General features: G+C 41.5%; 1 protein-coding gene across 2 annotated transcripts in view; it reads left to right on the forward strand.

Annotated features, from left to right (window-relative positions):
• stxbp5a (syntaxin binding protein 5a (tomosyn)) overlaps positions 1 to 18618 on the forward strand; it is a 107590-nt gene extending 88972 nt beyond the window's left edge. Inside the window, exons 17-28 of one of the 2 annotated variants that reach the window (XM_030047313.1) lie at positions 1847 to 2022; positions 2403 to 2528; positions 3265 to 3416; positions 5737 to 5799; positions 8253 to 8306; positions 9722 to 9772; positions 11305 to 11586; positions 11793 to 12162; positions 13220 to 13385; positions 14150 to 14261; positions 14404 to 14624; positions 15486 to 18618. In XM_030047313.1, coding sequence (XP_029903173.1) covers positions 1847 to 2022; positions 2403 to 2528; positions 3265 to 3416; positions 5737 to 5799; positions 8253 to 8306; positions 9722 to 9772; positions 11305 to 11586; positions 11793 to 12162; positions 13220 to 13385; positions 14150 to 14261; positions 14404 to 14624; positions 15486 to 15527 — 1815 coding nt within the window. In that variant the 3' untranslated portion in view covers positions 15528 to 18618. The remainder of the gene's footprint in view (positions 1 to 1846; positions 2023 to 2402; positions 2529 to 3264; positions 3417 to 5736; positions 5800 to 8252; positions 8307 to 9721; positions 9773 to 11304; positions 11587 to 11792; positions 12163 to 13219; positions 13386 to 14149; positions 14262 to 14403; positions 14625 to 15485) is intronic. The other variant, XM_030047314.1, reaches the window with a different exon arrangement.
• Positions 18619 to 23068: the final 4450 nt, after the last annotated feature.

Raw genomic sequence — 23068 nt, forward strand, 5'->3', positions numbered from 1 at the left:
GCTCCACTGGGGCATTTGACTGGTAAAGTGGTAGTTTTCAAGATCCTTGTTCTTTTTTTTTTTCTTTTTTTTGGGTGACATCTTTGGTTCCAAGCACTCATTCCTGTGGTCTTTGCACTATACTCTCTGCAGATCACTCGTCCGTTAACAGCGTGGGCTGGACTGTGGCGTCTTTTTTCTCGGATTTTATGTTGATGAAGTTGTGGTGCTCGTTTTGTTGTTTGTCAGAGTTAAGTTTGTTTGACTGTTCAGCCATTGGGACTGTTTCATGCTATCAGTTTCCAATACAAACTGCTTGCAGTAACAAAATAATATGGATCATTGCCTTTGCCAGACACTTTTATTGAGAAAGAGCTACCAGACATCAGAGATTTAAAGCAGCAAAATCAAAAGATTTCATTAAGTATGTATAGGATGACTAACCTGGTTCATTGTGTAACAGCTCTGCTTTGAACAAACTTCACTGACAACCAAGACTGACAAGCCGACTGATATTTCTGACATTTCTCACCAGCGTGGCAGATGTGCCCGTTTTAGAGTTCAACTACACTGAACCATGCACAAGGATGATTTATTATTTTTCATAAAATATGGATCTCAGTTCAATATGAAAATGTCACATAATTATTATTTCATGTGTCTTGCTCAGCAGCACCTTGGCAGTAGCTGTTGAGGGAAACTTTTCCCCCAACTTCTCTGGAGGTTTGAACCAGCGACCTCGCACTCACAAGCTGGTTCCCGTAGGCTGCTGTCGCCCCCAGTGAATGTGCGTGAGCGTGAATGTTGGTGCATGTGTCAGAGGGATGTCAGGCGCTATATTTCTGTGCTCTGGGATGTTGATCAGGGTTAGACGTACAGCATTTGTGAGCTGTGACTGCGGGAGCCGCATTTCATCGCACAAGGCCAAGGACCTATATATAACCTTGGCGAAATGAAGGGAGAGGAAGATGGAGATAGGTGAGGATGAGAGATGGAGGGAGGGCACCTATCACTCTTCTCCGCCACATGTCACCAGGGCTAATGAGACTGCCAGAATCCAAAAGACAAGAGCTTATGAGCATTTTGTGTCTATGCCAGTGTGTCTGAGTGTGTGTCTGTGTGTCTGTGTGTCTGTGTGAAGGCGGAGGTAGCAGTCAAGTAGTTTGAAGGAGGGCTCAGAACGAACAGAATATCTGGAAAATTTCAGTATGTAAGGACCTCTGTGACCCTCAGTCTGCCTACACACACAACTGCGCACACACACACATACACACACACAAACACACACACACGCAATCACACGCATACATACTTGTCAAACAAATCCCCATGTGATTCTGTCAGTGAATGTGAATGTCACCGAGGGTCAAATGTCTCTTCCTATCCTTTAAAGAATTCATGAAAAGTTGTTTTTTTTTGCCTCGGAAATATGCTACTTAAAGAGCTGTTTTAACACCATATTACATAATCGTACTGTGGACTGACAGTTCTGCAATCTTTTCTCGAATAAAAGTTGAGAAATTTTGATATTTATGTGCGTTTGACACCAAACTAAAATCCTACTGCTCAGTGTACGGTGTGAACGTGTCAACCTGACATTTTTGTCTCATGTTTTGAACCCCGCATCAGTCCCGAGTAAATATCGGCTTCAACTCAGAGCAGCAAAGGTGAAAACAGGTCACCTTTTAATTTACAACTTAACTTGCGGTTTAATTTGCAATGAATTGTTTTTGTTGTGTAAGTAAAAAAAAAAAATCCACTTGTTTCCCTCTTGTGGTAGGCTATAACTCCTCTTCTTTGAGTATGTGTAATGCATATGAATTTGTGTATGTTGTGTGCATCTGTGTGTGTGTTGTGTGTCCCGTAGTTACTAGAGGTGCGTATGCAGTACGAGCTGAACGACACGGAGTCTCCAGAAGGTGGAGGGGGAGACCAGACACCAGCGCTTCCCACCCCCGGTGCCTCCCCTCAGACGAGCGGTCCGCCCTCTCACCCCTCCACCAGCAGCAACAATTCTGATGGAGGCAGCATGGCCTGCCTCAAGTAGGAAACACACACACACACACACACACACACACAGACACATGGAAGAACACACTCACACAAACTCTCCTAAGCACCAGAGGCGCTTCCGCACATGCACTCGTACACACAAGAGTCTTGCCTTTTGCCTCAAGCACACTTGCACAGACTTAGTCAGCGCCTCGAGCGTTCTCAGCCACAGCCTCCCCGTCCCATCCTCCCCGTGCAGCCACTCTTGCCAAACTCTCAACCCACACACAAAGATGACTCGCCTCGAGACTGCAGCCGCATCACTTGTCATTCTCCCTCTAAAACGCTTTTTCTCTCTTTTCTCTTTTTTCTCCCTTCCCTGTCTGCATCGCTCTCTCTCTCTCTCTCTCTTTCTATCTTGCTCTCTCCAGAGTGCGCAGTACTCCGCTGAAGCAGTCTCCAGGTTACCAGGTAGACTTGGTAGTCCAGTTAGTGTGGGTGAATGGAGAGCCTCCTCAGCCCATCACGAGTCTGGCGCTCAATTCCTCCTATGGCCTGTAAGTGTTTTTTTTTTTTTTTTTTTTGAAAGTCCCTCCTAACTCATTTTAATAAACACCTTAAAGCTGTAATAATTGAAATGAACAGACAACAGTGAGTGAGAAATAATGTGCTTGCTCCCCATTTTTGGCCATTTGAGTCCAAACGACCCTCCTTTAAATTGAGACTTGGCAATTTTGATCATCGCAGCCTTAAGTCATTTATGCATACCTTCTGTTCCTTGTCTTTCATTAACACGTAGACAAGGACAGACAACTAAGTGATGTTATCCATAAAAGCTTGGTGTGAGTTTTTCTTTCCCTCTTGTTCATCATTCACTTTTCTTATTGCGCAAATACAGAAACACTGAAGGTAGTAAATCGAGTGTTAAAAACTGTGCAAAACGGACAGGCAGAGCAGCAGTAAACTTTGTGAAGAGTTTTGGTTCGTACTGAGTAAACAACTTATGAGTTCAAGTACCCAAACGGGGATCTGAGTCCCTTTGATACGATTTTTCTTGTAACTCTGCTCAGGGCTCGAGTGACAGCCAGCCTTGTCAACTTAGTTTATGACTGCCAGGAAATTTTGGAGACTTCGGCTGCTTTCTACTCTAACTACATTTAATCTCCAGAGTCAAACCCAATCTCATAACCTTCCCTTTTTCCCTGTTTTACTTTTCTGACCCATCTCTCTCTTTCTCTCTGCCTCGTCTGACTTTGACCGTTGCTGCCACTTTCATTTACTCCGTTACCGCAGTGTGGTTTTTGGCAACAGCAGCGGTCTGGCGGTGGTGGACTACATCCAGAAGACAGTGCTGCTGAACCTGGGGACGGTTGAGCTTTATGGCTCCAACGACCCTTACCAGAGACAGCCCCGCTCGCCACGGAAGACACGGCAGCCCTCTGGAGGTAATGACGGGGAACGAGACGGAGAACACAAAGATAAGACTGTACACTCTCTAATATCTTGCGACCACAGCAAGCAAAGAGTTTTTTTCTTTCTGACCAAGCTGCATAGTAGCAGTTTTGCGATGTCAGTGGTTTTTGTCATCACTTAAAGTTTATCATAGGGTTTTCAAAACACCTAAAGACTGCAAAAACATTAATGTATCTCGCCTTCGGTGGCCCATTGTGTTGTTTGGTTTTGCGTTTTCTCTTATTACTCATGTACAGCTGGGCAAACTCATTCAATGTGATGTGATGTTGAACAGAATTTGAGCTTTAGTTTTTGGTTAGGGTTAGAAAGTGCCGCCTTGGAGCCAAACATTTCATCTAAAATGACAGATATTGGTGTCTGTCCCTCATTAAAGCAAGGGCTTCTCTCTAGACTCAGTATTTGCACCGACTTTCAGCAGTCACACCAACCATTTATCCATCAAGATTAGTCTCAGAGAATGCAACGCAGCCACAAGACATGTTGCCTTTCACCGCTGCTATTGCTCTCTCCACCTACACATCCTCTGCTGATTATCACAGTGCAACTACACGAGGCAGGTTGGGGGAAAGATAGTACACCCCAACGCAACACAACAACAACAGCAGCAACTGTCATATTAATACGATTTACATACGCTTTTTAGAGAGCTTTTTAAGAGCAGGACTGAGAAGAAACAATCCTCATACTGAAAAACCGAGTTGCTGCAGTGATCATGAAAGCCCATAGTCAGTTTTCTTGAATTTCTAAGGAGTTTTTAATTTTTTTTTTCTTTTTTTTAAGTTAAATAGAAAACAGCAATTTGACAGCATAAATCCTCCTGCTGCCACTAGGTGCCGGGGATTTTTGTGCTCTTTCAGTGTTGTTGTCTCTGTCTCTCTCTCTCACACTGGGGCACACACACAGGCTTGCATGCCCATCCCTTTTACACACCTTGCCACTGCAGCATCATGGTAATATTGACTGATAAGAAGAAGTGCTCAGTATGGACACACTGCCACCCTGTGTTAGGCGACGGCACTGCAGCCAAGTGGATGCTGCCGCAGTGTCATGACTGTGTACCGCCCACACTTGAGGAACGGTTTGATGGATGAATTAGGAAGACGTGTGTGTTTCAGGGTTTTGTTTATTTTACGGTTGTTTTGCATGGCACGCAGGTACGCACACATACACCCGCACATGCATACATACATGCACGTGCACTCTCGCTGATACACACACACACACACACACTGACACAAAGAGCATCTGGTGTCATTGACTGGTAAGCAGTGGGCTGGCACCTGTCAGAGCTTGGCGAGTGTAAGCAGTAATCAGGCGTCCAGCTGTGCTTCTCTGCCAACAGGGACTGCTGTCTGCTCGGCTTTCTGCCTCACAGGACAATGCCACAAACACGCGGACACACATACACAAACGCGCGTGTTTCTAATGGGAGGAATTAGCAGCAAGACTACTTATAGAAATGTGTAATTATATGCTAAGTCCGCCTGGCATTTAAAAGATGAATCTTACTGTATGGAGGATGCTGCACCAAGCTGTGGGGATGTTGGCCTCTTGGTAAACTCACCTCACATGTGAGAAGCATACACTAAAATCAGCCATGTGTCCCTGGTAGATCTGCTGCTCCATCTGCTGCCCCTAACATATTGAGTAATTGCAAGCTAAATGGTAAGCTTATTCTAAAGGCTGTAACGCTAATAGTGGAAGATTGTATAGGAAATTTGTAAAGGTTATAGGCTACAGTTTTATATTATACAATATTTTTACTGCTGTTGTCTAAAATGAAGTGAATGTGGATGGATAGGTGAAACAGTGAATAGCTAAGAATCACTCTTATCGGAATAATTGCATAAATAAACTGGCTGATTTTGTTGTTTATGTTGACTGTTGGTCCACAGTCACCCAAGCGCAATGTAAGGAGATGACTTTTTCACCATCGGTAATTTATTTACCCTATATAGCTAATGCTGTAATATACCCTATGCCTTTTTCTCAATAAAAGCCAAAAAATTTCCATTTTTTCCTTTATATTTTGTATATCAAAAGCCATGCCCGAGTACTGCCCCTTTTTTCTAGCTGATACTGTATCTCATTAGTTTATGGTCCCACTTTGTTATTTTCTCCCCCAGTATCATGTTTCAGCAGGAAACGCATCAAATTAAGGAAGCAAAATCCTCGGCAATGCATGATTACACCCGCATAACAGAAACAACCTCAGCCATTATGTTTTTTTACTTGATTTCAGCCTTGTTTTGGAGCGATAGATTTGAATTAATTGCGCGATCTCTGCTGCAGGTCTGTGTGACATCAATGAGGGGTCGGCCACATCGGAGGACCGCTGCAAGTCTCCAACCTCAGGTAACATGTCCTTCAGAGCCTTAGACAGAAAACAAGGGAGAACTTTGGCAATAAACAGGCTTTGAAGATTTGACGTTATCTAAAGGGAAAGCCCTGACAGTGATTCAGTCCAAATGATACATATCTTTATAATACTCTGTATTCTAATGCAAGAGGAGCTTTGCTTAAAAAAGGCGATGTATGATTCAAAAGAGCCCCTACTTGCTTATGCTGTTTTGCTGAAAATGTTTCTACCACATTACAGGGAAATATAGGCTTTTTGTTGAAGCATATAATTGTCCAGCTGTCAATCGCGGTATGCCTCAGTCTTTTAGTAATGCACTGGTTGAAATTTAATACTGTAACAGTAAATGGGTTTTGATGGGTATTTTCAGCGGGTCCCATTTGTGAAACATGCAACAATGCACTCCTTCCATACTTCGGGGAGAGTTCAATAGGCAAGAATAAATTTGTTTTAATCTCTTTCAGCATCCTGGAAAACTGGGTTATTGGCTGTAAATGCATCCAATCTCTGTGATGCTGAATTAATGTGACAGGCTTAGAATTATAAATTGAATTGAATTGTTAAACAAAAACTCTGCAGTCTGGGAGGGAAACTCATTAATTCACATTAAACAGAGTATTAGTGAACAAGAAAAAGTTCAATTTGAGGAGCCTTGGGGATTTTAAAGCATCCTCAGTAATCACATAATTGTGAAATGTATTTCACCAGTATAATTGCATGATTTGCCATGATGTGAATTAGTTTCTGTCTAGAATTACGGGCAGAGATCTTAAGACCTCAATTTTCAATTGGTTGCTATACCAGACCTTTAAAGTTCATGATCATATTAAGGGGTTTTCATACCAGTGAAACTTATGGCAAATCACAAACCAGAGCTATTTTATTTTCAGTATCAAGTTTTCATCACTTGCCAAATTATGCTTCGGATCCTCATTCCAAATATTTGACATTTCGGTGATTCTTAGAAAGTCATTTTGTATTCCAGCATTAAGGTGGTTTCATGTGCATTTACTCGCCTCCTTGTTAATCTGCATCCTTAGTATTTCAGCCGAAGGCGCATGATGAGAGAACAGCCCAGATCCATCTCATTAGGGAGGCCTTAGCACAGAATCACTGAAAATAAGAAGCTTTTTTTAAAAGGTCAGCCAGAAAACAAATCTCAAAGTGTGGAGTTCCGCTGCCATTTCCAGGTATGACGGCAGCCTCGGCCCACACGTTTGATGCCGTCAGCCTGTGGTCTGCTACATCTGCCTGGTCTTCATTATTCATAACGGAAGGAGAGATATGTAACCACCCACACTTCAAAAAAATATCCGTCTCTGCAAGACATTTAGTCTAGTATTGAGTCTTAATTTGTTTATCTTTAAAACAAGTTACAAGGTCTGCGAATGGAGGGCAATCATTTCACTTGTTTTCAAAGCAGTTTCACCTCTTTGGAGAGTTTAAAAAAGTTTCCGTATCCCGTATTATAGGCAACTATAATTTGGAAGGGGAAGGCACATCACTGTGTTATGATGTGGTACAAAAAATGAATGTCAGTTAATTTTCAACAAATTTAACTTCCACATGCATCATGTTTATCTCCATCATAATGCAAAATATAAGAGGATTTTAATCTTTTTTTTTGTGGACATGTGATATCCAAACTTTGAATTCAAGATAAGTTTAAAAGCGATTAATGCCATGGGTTATCGGTCTTGGCATCCATGATTGACTCACAATTTCAATTCTTGAAATGTGTTAACTGCATGGAAACAAGTGAAATTTTCTCACCTCATTTGCAGACAATGAACAGACCCTCCTTTTGAATAATCCACATCTTGTGGGTGTGCACACTCACATAGCCAAGGTGTATTAGACCCCTATTTAAAAAAAAAAAAAGAAAAAGAAAAAGAAAGAAAAAAGAATGTTGTTGGTTACAATATCCAAAATAAAGTGGAAAAGTCTGATTTAATGGGTTTTCATTTCAGGCCTCAAGGCAGTAAAAATGAGAAAATGTAAAGGCATGTGGACTTTGATATCCACTGACCGCTCATGACCAGTGTGGATTGAATAGGTAAAATCAACAAGGGATCAGAGCTTCCATCTGATTTACCTGGTCAGTTCACTTCACTGAACAGAACAGGAGACTCTAATATCAGGTATTCTCATTTTAGACACCATGATGGTGAATAATGAGTCATGCTGTCCTTGAAAAGCTGCACAGTATGATAACATTTTAGTCTCAAAAGCATGTAGACTCAACCTCCTGAAACAGAATACTTGAGCCACACTCATGTCCATTTTGAAACAGCTTTACTGGGATTGAAAGAACATTTGCTGTAATACAGCGGACAAAATAATTTTGCGTGCTGGACTCATCGTGGTACAGTGATGGCTTGCTAGTGTATAGTAAAGCCTGAGGGTGTTTCTAACTGCACATCTACTTTACTTCCCCCCCCTTCAAAAGTGTTGACGTCAAACAGCAATCTCCAGCATTTCTACAATGGAGGTGGTAGAGGAGGTAAGATTGGCCAAAGGCTTTCGTCAGAGGCTGTTTAGGCAGGACAAATATGGTCCAGATTTGTCCCCCCCTTGTTTTTTTTTTTTGTTTGTTTGTTTTGTTTTGTTTTTGTTTTTGTTGTAGAAAAACTGTTTGTCCTCTGTTTCACAGTCACCGAAATGGGAAGGCATAGTCTAGAGGATGCACAATACACCTTAACTGACTTAGACTCACATTGCATGCTACATGTATGTAGCACGAGTGTCACTTTGTAAATGTGCCTGAGTGTAACGTTTGTTCTGACCTCCTGCAACAGTTGCCCTGTCCTCACTACGCCTATGGCTGTCTGTCCTTGGTACAGTTTGATGACACACCACAGCAGAGAGCCGCTCGTTTGTCAGACTCTACCTTTTCTTGAGGATAAAGCTTAAAACAGCTTCTCTAGTCACATTTAAAACACATAAACCATTCAAGAGTAACAACATTTTTATGCCCTAATAAGAGATTCTGGACACTGCCCATTGTACTATTTTACTTAAGATTAGCTCCACTAATAAGGATTTATTTATTTGTTGAGATGGATTTCGATCAGTTTTGCTAGCCACAACACAATATAATTTAAAATTCCAGCATCCCTCACCATATTATTTTTGGATAGCAGTTTTTTTGTTTTCTTTCTTTATTTAAACCCTTAGTGTATAAATTAATTCAGTCAAATATGTAATAGCTTCGTCCAGTGGCGTATCTGCTGATCTGACTTCACTTGCGTAAAAGATGTAATTATGGGTAAACAGGTGCTGAAAATCAGATTAATATTTTCCATTCAAAGCAAAAATCTGGACACGTTGCCGGTCTTTTGCGAAGATCAAAATATATATTTTGTACATATTGAAACAGTTGTTGAGAGGATGGTGCTTTGATTTTGATTGGTAGTCAGTTATGATACTAAAGTTAAATGTTAAAATAGCTAGCAGTACCTCAGTACCTTTTGATCATCTTCTTCACTGTCTACTTCCATCTTGCCCACTTCCTGTTTCCTACCTCCTGTTTCTTGTTACCTCCTTGTTGTTGGTGCATGCTCCTCTGGCATGAGGGTCCTGAATGGCTGTGCAGTTCTGATGTGTCTCACCACTCCTCTCTTCCAGGGCATTATGTGACCAGAGCTTACCTCCTTTGTTTTGTCTGTCACAGCATGCCTCAGTGATTTACAGGGTTGTCTCTGAGTCCTTACACAGTGCCTTCCTCCTGTGTAAAGCATTTTGGCTTCTCTGTAGTCAAATGAAGCAATCCCCCAGCCAATTACTCCAAAGCCTTTTGTCGTTTCCATGTATTTTAGCGTGCACAGTCCTACCCAAATGCTAGTTATCTAGCTTTGCATGGCATCGTGTGTTAGCTTAGACGTGTGTTTGTAAAGAGGGATGTTCTCTTTTTTCCAGCAAAGATGTCACGGAAATTAAGCTTGCCTACTGAGCTAAAGCCAGACTTGGGTAAGCCTTGACTTCGTGTTTACAAAGAAACTTGTATGAAATATTTTTCTCACTCCAACTGGACTCCACCACATCCCATCAGTCCAATAATTTCTGGTTGCCAGTAACATCAAAATTGGCAAGCTCCTTGTACATTCCCATGAAATCAAATTAACGCATACTTTATTTATGTCTAAATGAATTTATCAGACATCCTGAAGATTTCACATCAAAGGTAGCAAGTCACAATGAAGACCAATGGCTGGGAACAGGAAGCAGTTATTTTGAAATACTTTGAATTCATCTGATTGGAACTCAAATTCGTTTAATTGAATTACATCAAATTTATCTGAATTGAATTCATTCTAAAAAAAATGTTTACCATGGCAAGATGTTCTAACGTAGGTCAATGGTGCTAAGCTAAACTAACGCGCACTCCATCTCATAAAGCTCTTCATAGCTTCTGCAGCTTTCTCGCTCTTTCTTCCATGTTTTTCCATGCCTTTACTTTCTCTGGTTCATTGGTTTCTTTTAAAAAATTGTGAAATTTGAAAACTGTGATTTTGTTCTTCTGTAGGCGACAAACACACAAAGATTTCTTTTCTTCTCATCTGTGTTCTAACAATATCACGTTTAATTTTCCATTGCATCCTACCGAGAACCTACAGCAGAGGGAAGGTTTTTTGAGGGGTCAATTTAAAAATTGTGCAAGTGCCAAAAATAACACTTTTTTTTATTGACATGTTTAGGAGTTAAGGCATTATGTGCATGCAACTTAAATGCCTGAAAGCTGCATATTTCATGAAAAATAGAACTTAGGTCAGTGGATAATTAGATATTATGTCACTGTTTTAAAGTGTTGGTCAGTCTGTACAAATATTATATCAGCACAAACAATGCCAGTATTGCATTGTACATGTTTTGTTTGCGCCGATGCAACACAGGACAACTGTAAGGTTGTAAAGTCAAAGTCAAACAGGCTTCCCAGGTGTCTGGTCTGTGCTGCTGTGTTTGCCAAGTCTTTCTGTCTGTTTGCCAAATGACAGTTAATATCATGAGCTCCATCTGTCCCACAGATAAAAACAAACTGGCCATTTATACACTTACCCTTAACCTTGAAAATCACAAACTCTTTTGGATTACTCTGCCAATAGTGCATGCCTGCAAAAAAGTATTTTATTTTAAATACCTTAAAAAGGTATTTAAAATGGTCATAAACCAATACGACTATTTCACAGCTGGTAACTTTAGAGTTTCAAATGACACATTAAACTTGTAAGAAGTATGAAATTGTTCATTGATTGTTTCTGTTCCTTCAAGTGTGCCATAAAATTGTAAGCACATTGCTGCTTAGCAGCCAAAGTATATCACCTGCAAAGAGTGTGTGAAATATGCTTTTAATTGTCCATTTTATTTCAGTTTGTGCCTTTAATTTCTATATTTATCTAATTGAGGTGTTGTTTTTGTAGGCTTACTATGTACTCTGTGCCTTGTCTGTCCTGTATTGTGAGTGCTTTGCGGGTGCTTTACCTCTCTCTGTCTTCTCCTTACTGTCCTCCTGTCTGTATGCCCGCCGCGGGGTGCCAACCCTTTAGACCACCGGGACAACTCATTCAGCCGCTCACGCTCCTCCAGCGTCACCAGCATTGACAAGGAAGCCCGGGAGGCCATCACCTCCTTCCACTTCTGCGAGACCTTTGCCCGTAAGGGGGACAACTCTCTGACACCCTGCCTGTATGTGGGCACCTCCCTGGGCACAGTGCTGGCGGTGGCGCTCACCTTACCACCTGCTGGAGAGCAACGGCAACTGCAGCCAGTCATCGTCTCCCCTACTGGTAGGTGCAGGGATCCAGGGATACAGCAAGGGAGGGATTAGTAATAGATACTGTAGATACTCACAGAGCAGCAAGTAAACCTTCCACTGAGGTGAAAAAATACGTCAAAATATGAGGCTTTTACATGACAGCAGCAGTATGATACTGGTACAGGCACTGAGTTTAACGACAAGTTGCAATAACATGCCTTTCCTGTCACCTGGTAGGCATGTTGGTACGGCTGAAGGGCAGCATCTTGCGGATGGCTTTCCTGGACTCCACAGGTTCTCTCCTGCCCCCTGCTTATGAGCCCTGGTATGAGCCCAACATTTCAGCCAATGGCGAAGAGCGAGACAAAGTCCGTAAGCGCCGTCCTGTCTCAGTGTCACCCTCCAGTTCCCAGGACCTCAATGAGTGCCAATACGCTGTGGTTTGTTCAGAGAAACAGGCCAAAGTCATTTCTCTGCCCTCTCAGACCGGCATCTATAAACACAGTATCACAGAGACCTCTTTCATCCTACGGGCAGACGTGGTACACATGAGTGCTGGTGTCTGTGTGGCGTGTTTCTGTGCCAACGGGCACATCATGACCCTCAGGTGAGGACCATTTCAGTTTGTGTCAGAGATCAGGTGGCTGTTAAATCAGTCAGAAAACATTTTAATAAAATGTGTGCCTTCATATCCATATCACTAGCCTTATTTGTTCTGCTGAGGCCTTATCAGTGTCAATGAGGCAGGAGTGATTTATTCGAAAGTCAGACTTTGGGGGGGGGACAATTGCATCATATCCTCAGACAGACGTCTACTTTTCCTTCAGTCTCTCAGCAAAGTCAGATGCAGACTGTCTTGATGCACACCTACAATAAACAAACATCCCTGTGCTTCAGTCCTTCCACTGACCATCCCTGCATTTACTCTCTAACATTAATCCTCACCACTAAATGACTAATCTTAATCCTCAGTACAACAAACCTAGAAAATGCTTTTAATCTAATTCAAGGCACTTTAGTTGTCAAATGCAAGTGTGTTAATGATGTGGTATGAGACATGCACAGCATTACAATAAGTAGCAGCTGATAGTGTGTCTTGACAGTTTTCCATCTCGTCAGTGTATGGCATCTTCACTTCCACAAGTCTAAACATAATCCTAGACTTAAGCTCTTAAAGATAGGTGATGGTGGAGTGTGTAGAGGAGTACATTGTAAGTAAGGAGGGGTATGTTAGTCTGCCGCTCAAACTCATTCATCTCCACCTACCCAGACGAGAAACAGGGACAGAACAGTCCTCCATCTGGGTGTCTGACAGGCCAAGGACACCCTGCTGTCTGCTCATCTTCCTGTCTGCTTAGGCGTGTCTCTCTGTACCTGTTCTCGATCTTTAACCAGCAAAAAAATGACATTTGAATACCAGTAGTTGGAATGGAAAGTAAAAATGGCATATTGATTTTTACAGAATACCATAAAACTGATAATAGTAGCAGAAATAAACACCATCCAAACATCCAGAGTGGCCAGGTTTTTATTAGAGACAGGTGTTGAGGTGCTACACCACGACCTATGCTACAAAAATGCAACATCAGGCATTTAGTGGCAGGCTTACAGTAATTTAAAATCTAAAATGGCTCATTTGTTAATCATTTGTGCCCCTTGTCCAGTTTGCCAGGACTGAGACCGCTGCTGGATGTAAACTACCTGCCTTTGACAGACATGCGGATAGCCAGGACCTTCTGCTTCACCAACCTGGGCCAAGCAATGTACCTCACTTCCCCCACCGAGATCCAGAGGATCACCTATAGCCAGGACACCTGTGAAAACCTACAGGTCTGTTAATACGCAGGCGAACAATCACTTTACGGAGAAATCAGTCAGGACTGACACATTACAAGACAGTTACACAATACAGGTTTGACACATGAAATGGAAGAAATGAAAGACCAAATTGTATTAGTTGCATTAATATATATTTGGTAGTGGTAATAAAGGGTTGTCAATCATGAATCGGACATAAAGGATAGAATCAACCTGAGAATATTGTGGCTAGTGAATAGGAAAAGGTGCTTACATGAAAAATGAGCAAAATACAGTTTGGCTGATCAGTAGCCTGAATATATACCAGTGTTTACGTGAAGATTAGGACGGTGAGCAGCTTAGTGATGAGCCTCCTGAAGGTGTCATGGACCTAATCATTACCATAATCATAATCATAACCTCCTTAGGGAAATACACCTCCTTAAAAAAAAATCACATTTTATAACCCCAGTAGTTTACTTCATGTCTACACCTGCAAAATTTCAAGGTGGACACTCACCTTAGGTTATGGCATATAGAATAATTACATCAGATCTTGTGTACTGTTATTTATACTATATGGAGACTGCAAATTATGCATCAGAAAAGAGAGAGTAAGGTAACTTCAGGAGATAATTTTGGGAACATGCATACAAAGTATTTCTCAAACCCTCTCACTGATGGGGTCATAACCACATTGTTGTGTAGAAGGCAAGAATACACTCAGGCATCCATGCATGGACACTTCAGCTGTTTTCTGCAAGTTAATGTGTGTGTGTGTGTGCTGCATGTTTCAGGAGATGTTGGGGGAACTATTTACCCCAGTGGAGACACCAGAGGCACCGAACAGAGGGTTCTTCAAAGGTCTCTTTGGAGGAGGAGCACAGTCTCTGGACAGAGAGGAACTTTGTGAGTCAAACGCACACACAAGCATTCACTCACACACATGCTGAGATGCACAACCACTGTGTTTCAGTTGTTTCTTCATGAAACTTCTCATTTGCTTATCTCTTCCCTTGGTTCACCCCTCTCCCCTCCTCTGCTCACCCAGTTGGTGAGTTAGCTGCTGGTAAGGCGTCCCGAAGCCTGGCACAGCACATCCCAGGCCCGGGTGGCATTGAGGGCATGAAGGGGGCAGCCTCTGGTGTGGTCGGGGACTTGGCACGTGCCCGAATAGCCTTGGATGAGAGAGGCCAGAAACTGGGTGAGCTGGAGGAGAGGACAGCCGCCATGATGGCCAGTGCAGATTCCTTCTCCAAACACGCCCACGAGGTAAAGGGTAACTTCAAAGAGTTTAAAAACCTAGAGACCCCACGCGGTCTCAAAATATGGACATCAGTGGCTAATTTTGATGTTTGTGACTGTAGAGCTGAACCTGATCATTGCTGCCACTTAGTGGTAAGAGTGATGGGTTTAAAAATCTGAATGAGCAATAATTTACCCAATAATACATAATAATCCATAGCTAATGACTGCATTGCATTGTTTTGATTTGGTTCTAAAAGTAAATATTCTTAAAATCTTGGACTCGTTAAGCCTACCAGCCCATGGAGAAAGTAGCTTTTGTCAAAACTTTTGTCTTAGAGAGAGGAAATTAAATGAAAAAAAGAAAAAAGACTTAAAAAAACCCCTGAAAAAATCCTTAATAGCATACTACAAGTGCAAATGTGTGCAAACCCGGTTGTTGCACTGATAGAGGGAAAAGCACAACAGAGAAAACACTTCAGCTCAGTTGCCCCATTACTGAATAAATTAAGAGCCATAATGTGGTAATACACCTTGTGAGGACAGTCATTCCTCCCCACACACGCTATAAAAGATCATCGGACTCATTTGGCATCGCGCATTAAGGAACAGAATATGTAATGGGAGCTCGTTCTCCTCATTTCCATGGTGCGTTGCTGTGGAAATTTTATTCAGGTACAATGTTGAACCACTAGGTGGAAGTATATCCCTGTGAGGTTTGAGAGCACCAATGATAGGCTCATACAGCAGTGCTGCAGATAGAGACAGTTAGCGGTAATGAGGATTATGAATTGTGTAAGTCAATATTGGGATTGTATTTCCTGTATTTTGCACATTCTGCGTTGTCTGTCTCTCCTCTCACTCCCACATTTTGGTCTGTGCTGGCAGATGATGCTGAAGTGCAAAGACAAAAAATGGTACCAGTTCTGATCGGCGGCGGGGGAGGAGTTCAGCTCCACGGACACAAAAGTCACCTTCCATCATCTCATTTGGACTCACCGTGCCCCCCCTCTATCTGTCCATCCTCTCATCTGTCCCTCCAACCCTTCTTCACTGGGACTCTTGGGATTTTCTTCCCTAGCACAATGATGACTACTGTTCTTACCTCAGTCTTTGGATGGAACTGAGGAGTGGACAGCGGAGAAGGACCAACTCAGAGGGAGCAAACAAATGGTGTCTTTTTTTATGTTCTCGTTTGATTGTCGGTTTGTCTTTTCGTTCAGCCTCTCCTCTCCTCCGAGCTTGCCAGTTGGCTAGCGCACGTCGAGATCCTTCATTTCCATTCACCAAAATGTTGTCTCCGCTCCAACCACGTTGGGGCCAGCATCCAAACAGACGAACACAGCTGAAAAAAGAGAAATAACTGATGAAGAAACTACAAAGAAGAGACTACAAAAAAAAAAAAATTCTCAAAATGTAAAAAGAAGGAAAAAATAATCGAAATACATTATTATATATACATAAATCTATTTAAATGCGCAACACTATATCCACCTCCGACTGACAAGCAGAAAAGGGAGGGACAACGCAGAAAGGAGACGCGGAGTGGGAAGGCCAAAGGAAGCACCACTTGAGCGCCACAGGAAGTGCTGTGACAAGTGACGCCTCGTCTGTGCAGAGTGTCACATGGGATTAAAAGCAACTCATTCTGATGTACATTGGATATCTCGTCTTCTCGCTCAACCTCTAGACTCTCCTCTGTATCTTACAGACTTTCATGTCATTACCGACAGTATGTGTGTTTGATTTCTCTTTTACCGCCATTCCTCTATTTGTTAATTGTTTGGTTTTTTGCTCTGTCTGTATTATCGGAAAATCTCTTATTTTTCTATTGTTGTGAAAGTGGATGATATTTGATTTGTTGAAAAATATGTTTGTGGCTTTTGTCTAAAACTTTATATTAATTTCTCCTTATGAAAAGGGCTGGAATCTAAAGGAGGGCAAGGATATAAAAGGCATATATCATTTAGTACTCAGTGACATGGCAACATCAGATTTCGTTACTCCAAAATCTTAGGGCAAGACCATATGAGCCGCACATGGTTCGTTGTATACCTGAGGATTTTATTTATTGACTTATGTAATGTGATGTAAACTGCCTCCCTCACCCTCTAATGCCATAAGCTTCCACAGTTTGGCTTGGTCTGCAAGTGTGTCTGTATAAATACTGATGAGATCAGTGTTAAATACACTAATAGTCTAGCCAGATTTGTTGGGTTTTCAGGAGTTTCCAATGGACTTATGATCCTGGAGCGCACATCAGTAAGGAGATTATATACACATGAGTAGAAAACCTATTTATGTGTGTCCATATATGCAGGATTATATGTACATGGATGTGTAGTCCTACAAGGCAGACATTTTTTTGAAGCATATATTTTTTTTGTTGTTGTTTTTCGCTGCCAGCTGTCTGTATGAGGAAAATTGCGTGATCGGTCTGTTGAAGTTTATTTATTGCGGTGCAAGAGACACTTTGAGTTTGGTGTCAGAAACTTCAGAAGCATTTGTCATTATCTTGTTTCCATTTCCATATCAGTAGTGAGGCTCAGATGTGGTGTTATCTCTGTGTCAACCAGGCTTTTACCAGGCTTTTGTTTCTGTACATAGGTAAATAGTTTGACAATCTAAGACCAATTGGAAAGTAAATGTCGAGGTTGCTCAAGCGACATAAAGAGGAAAGTGGCCATATTTTTTCTGACGCCAAAGAATTACTTTAGCTTTTTTTTCCATTGTATTATTAGTTGGCTTGTCACTCCATGAGTCTCAACACCAGACAACACGACGTAGTGTGACGCGGCTTCACCCGAGGAGAGCAGTTCGGAAAGGATCCATCTCGAAATACTCTCGCATCCTCATCAGCTTTCCTGGTTTGAGTGGAGTGGGCAAGTTTTGAAATGGAACTCAGCCATTTATTGTACTACTCGCTCACATTACTGTAGACAGGTCTTCATAAAATGTAAGGTTTGAACTTGAACTGTAAGCGGCCTAACTGTTGGTAAGGCTGTTTCCAACCTGAACCATTTCATTACAGCTCAGCCACAACAGTATTTATGGAATCCATCTATTGGTGTGTGTGTGTGTGTGTGTGTGTGTGTATGTGTGTGTGTATGCGTCTGTTTGTATGTGTTTGTCTGTGGTAGGGTGTGTCCATGTAATTTAAGTCTTTATGTTCTTTATATTATGTTTTGTCTCTTTTAATAAGTGATGTCGATGTCCTTGTTTCACCAGTCGCCAGTCTGTGCTCCATTGATGGTCTATACGCTAACAAATGCCACCAAAAACGATGAAAAGATGAAAATAATAATAGGATAATAAGCATTAGTGGATGACCTCTGAATTGTGGTAAATTTCGCATGTTCAGTGTTTGCACACATGCTTCAACTCTCCCTCATTCTTCTTCTCTCTTTGCCTCTCTCTCTCTCTCTCGCTCTCTGACTCTTCCAGTTACTCCATTGGTTTATACAGCTACAGATCTGGTCTTCTCTGTGTTTAGTATGCATTGTTGTGTGGATGTTGGTAGGTAGCTCTGCTTTTCTCCCAAGGTGAAGAAAAGACAAAAAAAAAAAAAAAAAAAAAAACATGTCAGGAAAACTAAAAAGCTAGTTTCTTTTGCTAGAGGTCATCCCCAATAACCTGTTCAATCTCTATCTGTCTGTGTCTCCAGTTCTTAGTTGTTGTTTTTTTTTCCCATGTTATAGACTTTTCTTTCTTTTCTTTTTTTTTGTCCGAGTGACTTGTTTCTCGTCCATACACTATGGTATGCAGTATTCTGACCTACTATGATCCACACAATCATTGACAACAAGAGGGAGTCCTGTCTTATCTGCCATATGCCATCTTCTGTCCTGGATTCAACAGTTATCAGTGGGTTGCAGTATTTTTCTCATTGTAGCCAATTTTCTTGTACAGTTTTATGCAAATTTCACATGGATGTTTATGACTTTATCTGCTGCCACAAAAAATTTAGAAACTCTGTAGATAGAAATTACTGTGCAATGGAAAATAAAAGTGGAAAATGTAATGTCTTGTCATATGTCTCCATCCCGAGTCTTGTAATGAGATGAAGAATCAAAGATGCAAAAACATCTGTTGAGACTCAGATGGCAAAGGTAATCTATTACTGATTTTTGCATGACAGCTGAAATATACTGAACTTTCTCATTCTATAATCTTACTTGAACAGCGACTTATATACATGTATCATGCATCACGTTAACAACAACAGCAACATTATCATCATTATTACTACTAGTACTAAGGGTACTACTGCTGCTGCTGCTGCTGCTATGACCACTATTTATTTTATTTTATTTTATTTTATTTATAAGTTGTAATTGTTGATGATTGTCCCAGAAAGGTTAGACCAACCCCCTAACCACTTACTGTAAGTGCTAAAATTGACTTAGATTGCTACACCTGCGTCTGTACACTAGGTGGCAGCAAACACACATGCATGCCTGGATATGTGTCAACCCTGTGTTTTCAAAGTCTATGTATCAAACCCTAAAGATTGCATGCATTTAGAACAGGAGAAAAAAGGACCACTCATAACCCAGCTACAAGCAAGACAAAGCCACTGGACCAGGAATTACGGCGTTATGTAATTTTGAACACTGAATAAAGATATAGGCTTATGGAAACACGTATCAGTTGCAATAGACTTCAACAGCAAAGCCAAATGCAAACCTATTCAATTTCCAGTGTCAGGGTTTTGGTCCACTTTTAGAAATTCACAGTAATGGCTTACTTTTTTACCTTGTGGTCTGTTGTGCACTTAAACTGTCCTTTGTCTTAACCGTCTGCGCAACATAATCCTGTATTGATCACAGCTAAGTGCTCTCAGATTTCTTTAAAGCCATTATGCAGGTGACGAAGTGGTCAGTGGAGGTCACTTTTTTCTGGAAATAAGATATTTTTACTGGCTGCTGCTGTTCAAAGCTTTTTTTCATACTTGAATTACATGGTAAAGTAAAATTACTGACCAAAAGTATCACTGCAACTTGATAAACACACAGAGCTTGGCAGAAACATCTTTTGGACTTTTGCACTGTTTGTCATTTTTGTGTCTACTAGGAGAAATATAGTTGTAATCCTATATTTGGAGGTTTTCTTTTAGTGTTTTTCCACTTCATTATATAATAGACCAACACAGTGAGAAACAGACCAATACACCTCCTGGGTCAGAAGATAGATTTGTCTTTACCACAATCGGTTTGTCCATCATCATTGCCAGCACTGCTGGGGGTCAGCGAGTTCATCCAGTGCTTGTGTCATGGGCTGGTTTTGCAGTGACTTACATGGTGTGGATCAATTTCAGCAGAAAGAGGAGACGCTTGCAGCTCGGCTTACGATTTCCTGCAGGAAGAAAGATTTACACAGTGGAACTGCGCATTGTCAGTTTATGCTTCCTGACCTCATGCGTGACACATGCCTGGGCTGAAATCATCAGTTAGGATCATCTAGATAACCAACGTAATAAATTCAAAGTATAAAGCTTTCAAAACAGGGTATTTATGTCATCCTGTGCCCTAATTGGGATCCCTGGTGTTTCCAACTGAATGATCTGTAACCAATACACGACGCCCATTGGAAATAAAACTATTGATTGCTGGCTGCAGGGGTAGAGCAGACCGTGATTGAATTCCCCCTGTCTTGCTGTTTTATGATCAATCTAACTAAAAGCAGATATATTGCAGTGCCATAAGCTGAATGTCCCTGTAGGGCTGCGCAATTCTCCAACCAAATCTGCAACATTACATACCTGGATAGCAAACACAGCCCTTTTAAAGGAAACACTCTTCAGATTCTCTGAAATACCAGCAAAGGGAAAAGTAGCAGTGTTTCCCCCTCTTCTCTGAACAAATTTAAATGTCTTTTTCTTGCTGTTTATGCTGAATTAAAAAAAAAAAAATGACAGAAACATTAGAAATGATATGGAAATCCAAGGTGAGAGGTGAAAAAGGTGATTGAGGGGACTGCTACAGGGGCTTTTTACATGAGATGGTTAAGATCCTCTCTCTGTTTCTCTCTCTCTCTCTGTATACACGTGACAGCCCCATATAATGGGCAGAGGTTATGGCCTTTTGGGGCATCTCCCCTTGTTTACGCAACAAAACCATCAGAGAAATCGGTGTCATAATTTAATTAGGTGGAGTATGTGTTTTTCATCACCAATAAGAGTAGAAAATTATGCCAGAGGCTGCTAGAGTTTGGAGGGCACAGAGAGAGAGAGAGAGAGAGAGAGAGAAGGATGAGATGATAAGAATAACATCATGTTGATTTGTTCAATTTGACTGCAGCCATGAAGAGAAGGTCACAGGGGAAAGATGTTTGTTGATGCGTACTATATGAACTGCTGACCTTGTTAGCGCACGCACACACACACACACACACACACGACACGACACGCTCAGACCAACCAGAGCTGGGCTGCTCTGCAAGTGATACATCAGTGTGACTGGTTGCCTTGGCGACCAGAAACATGAATGACCTGAGTGATGTCTGCTCTGTGGGAATCAGTGTGACACCCAGGGGAGACAGGAGGGAGACGGAGTCGGCCATGTCTTCAGATGGGCCTCTGTTGTTTATCTCTGTTTAAAGCATCACTCCAGGTTGATTCTCTGTAACTACTTCAGTGTATCAGGGTGTAACATTTCCCAAGGCACACATTTAAAAAAAAAAAAACACCCTCACACATTCAGTGAAAACACACTGAGGGAAAAATCGTGATCTTTATTGTTCAATATTTCAGAGCTACAACTGTTTATGTCAACTAAAACATGGCTATATCCTCTGCAAAAAAACAAACAAACAAAAACCCCTCAGCAGTAGTTTTGTTGCGGTAGGTGTCACATTCATCACTTGACAGCTATCCAATTTCATTTCCCATTAAAACGCTGAATTTCAGGCCTGACTCTCCTCCTCTGTTTGGTATCGAATGCCATCTCAGTATTTTAACTAAAACAGAGTATTGACTCAAGGATAAATGGAGCGGTCTACTCAGCTTTATGCAACAAATCAAAAATAAAAATGGGAGGACCATCTGTTCAGTACTACGTTTGATGCATCTCTTTAATGGCTTAATGGTTATTCTTTCTGCACCGTTCCCGCCCAGTTATCAACATACCATAAGACAAAATGAAGGTGGTAGTGGCGCCTCTCCTGATTTACAGCGCGTGGCCATCTGAGCCTGTCGGCAGTTGCGATTTATAGGAGTTTAATGTCAAATTACTGTATTATTTCATTTGCTGCTCCCACTCCCTGTTTTGTATGGATTTTGTCACTGTATAAGATCAAAATTCACAATGTATTATAGATATTATCCACTCCACTGGCAAGACTGTAGAGAGGGGTTCAGTTCACCTACAGCAATTCAAATATTTCACATAATAGGCTACAGATAGCACGTTAATTAAATTTAATCTATTGAGACAGGTATCTGCTTGTGCTTTTTAAAGAAATACTTCATCCAATATACAAATACAAAAGATAGATATTTTCCCACTTGCCCTGTGATCACTCTGCTCCCTCAGATAGTTAATGTGTGATTTGGCAGAGTTTCCAGCCTCCTGGCACCCCAACACAATGAGGCTGGATGGGTTTCATTCTGAGCTTTAACCGGCCAAATTTCATATGTGAAAACCGCAACAGTTTTCTTTTTCTTTTTTTTTCTGCAAAACAATGACACAGATACCCAGCATAATCCATAGCTCATGAGGGCAAACAGTTTTGTTGGGAACCATTTCCTACTAAAAACCAGCATCAGTCTTTATCTATTACCAAGGAGCATGAATTGGGGATCAAACTGTGGAAACGGTGATTTGTCTGTATGGATAGAGTGCACTATGGGTAAGTTTCCAGTTTTTAAACTCCAAAGAAAGTCCCCTTTGTGCATCTGGTGAGTTGACAGCTACAAAGTGTGTGACATTATGTTCTGCGTGCAGCTTTGAAACAATGGTGAGTCCATTTCTCAAAGGTCCTTTAGTTGAAGGGGCACATGCTGACTGCCACTGAATATGACCTATTACTGCGATTGTCAAATGATAAGAGCAGCACCATTTCTATTTTCCAACCTTGACTTCAAGCTGTTTTAAACACGTCGGGGCTATTGTTCGAAATCTAGTGTTACCGACCTCAAGCCTAGGGGTACCTGGGCCGGTAGCAAACTTGCTGCACAGCCCTGGAAAACTGTGGAGCAGGGAGGAACAGACACTGTTTAAATCGTCTGGCCAACTCAAGTGCCATGTTTATTTTTTCATAACACAAAGCAGTTCAAAAACATCACTGAAACTCAACATCCCTCCCAACCACAACATATCTGGATGACAACAAAACACAAATGTCCCCCAGCTTACCACCGCCAGTCATCGTTCACAACACCAATGCACAACAGAAGGAAATGATAATCCCGTGTACGTGGCAGTACATATTAGATTAACAAATAATTAACAAATGGTAAATACTTCTCACAA

This window comes from Myripristis murdjan, chromosome 24, assembly GCF_902150065.1.
Source record: "Myripristis murdjan chromosome 24, fMyrMur1.1, whole genome shotgun sequence".
Classification (NCBI taxonomy): domain Eukaryota; kingdom Metazoa; phylum Chordata; class Actinopteri; order Holocentriformes; family Holocentridae; genus Myripristis; species Myripristis murdjan.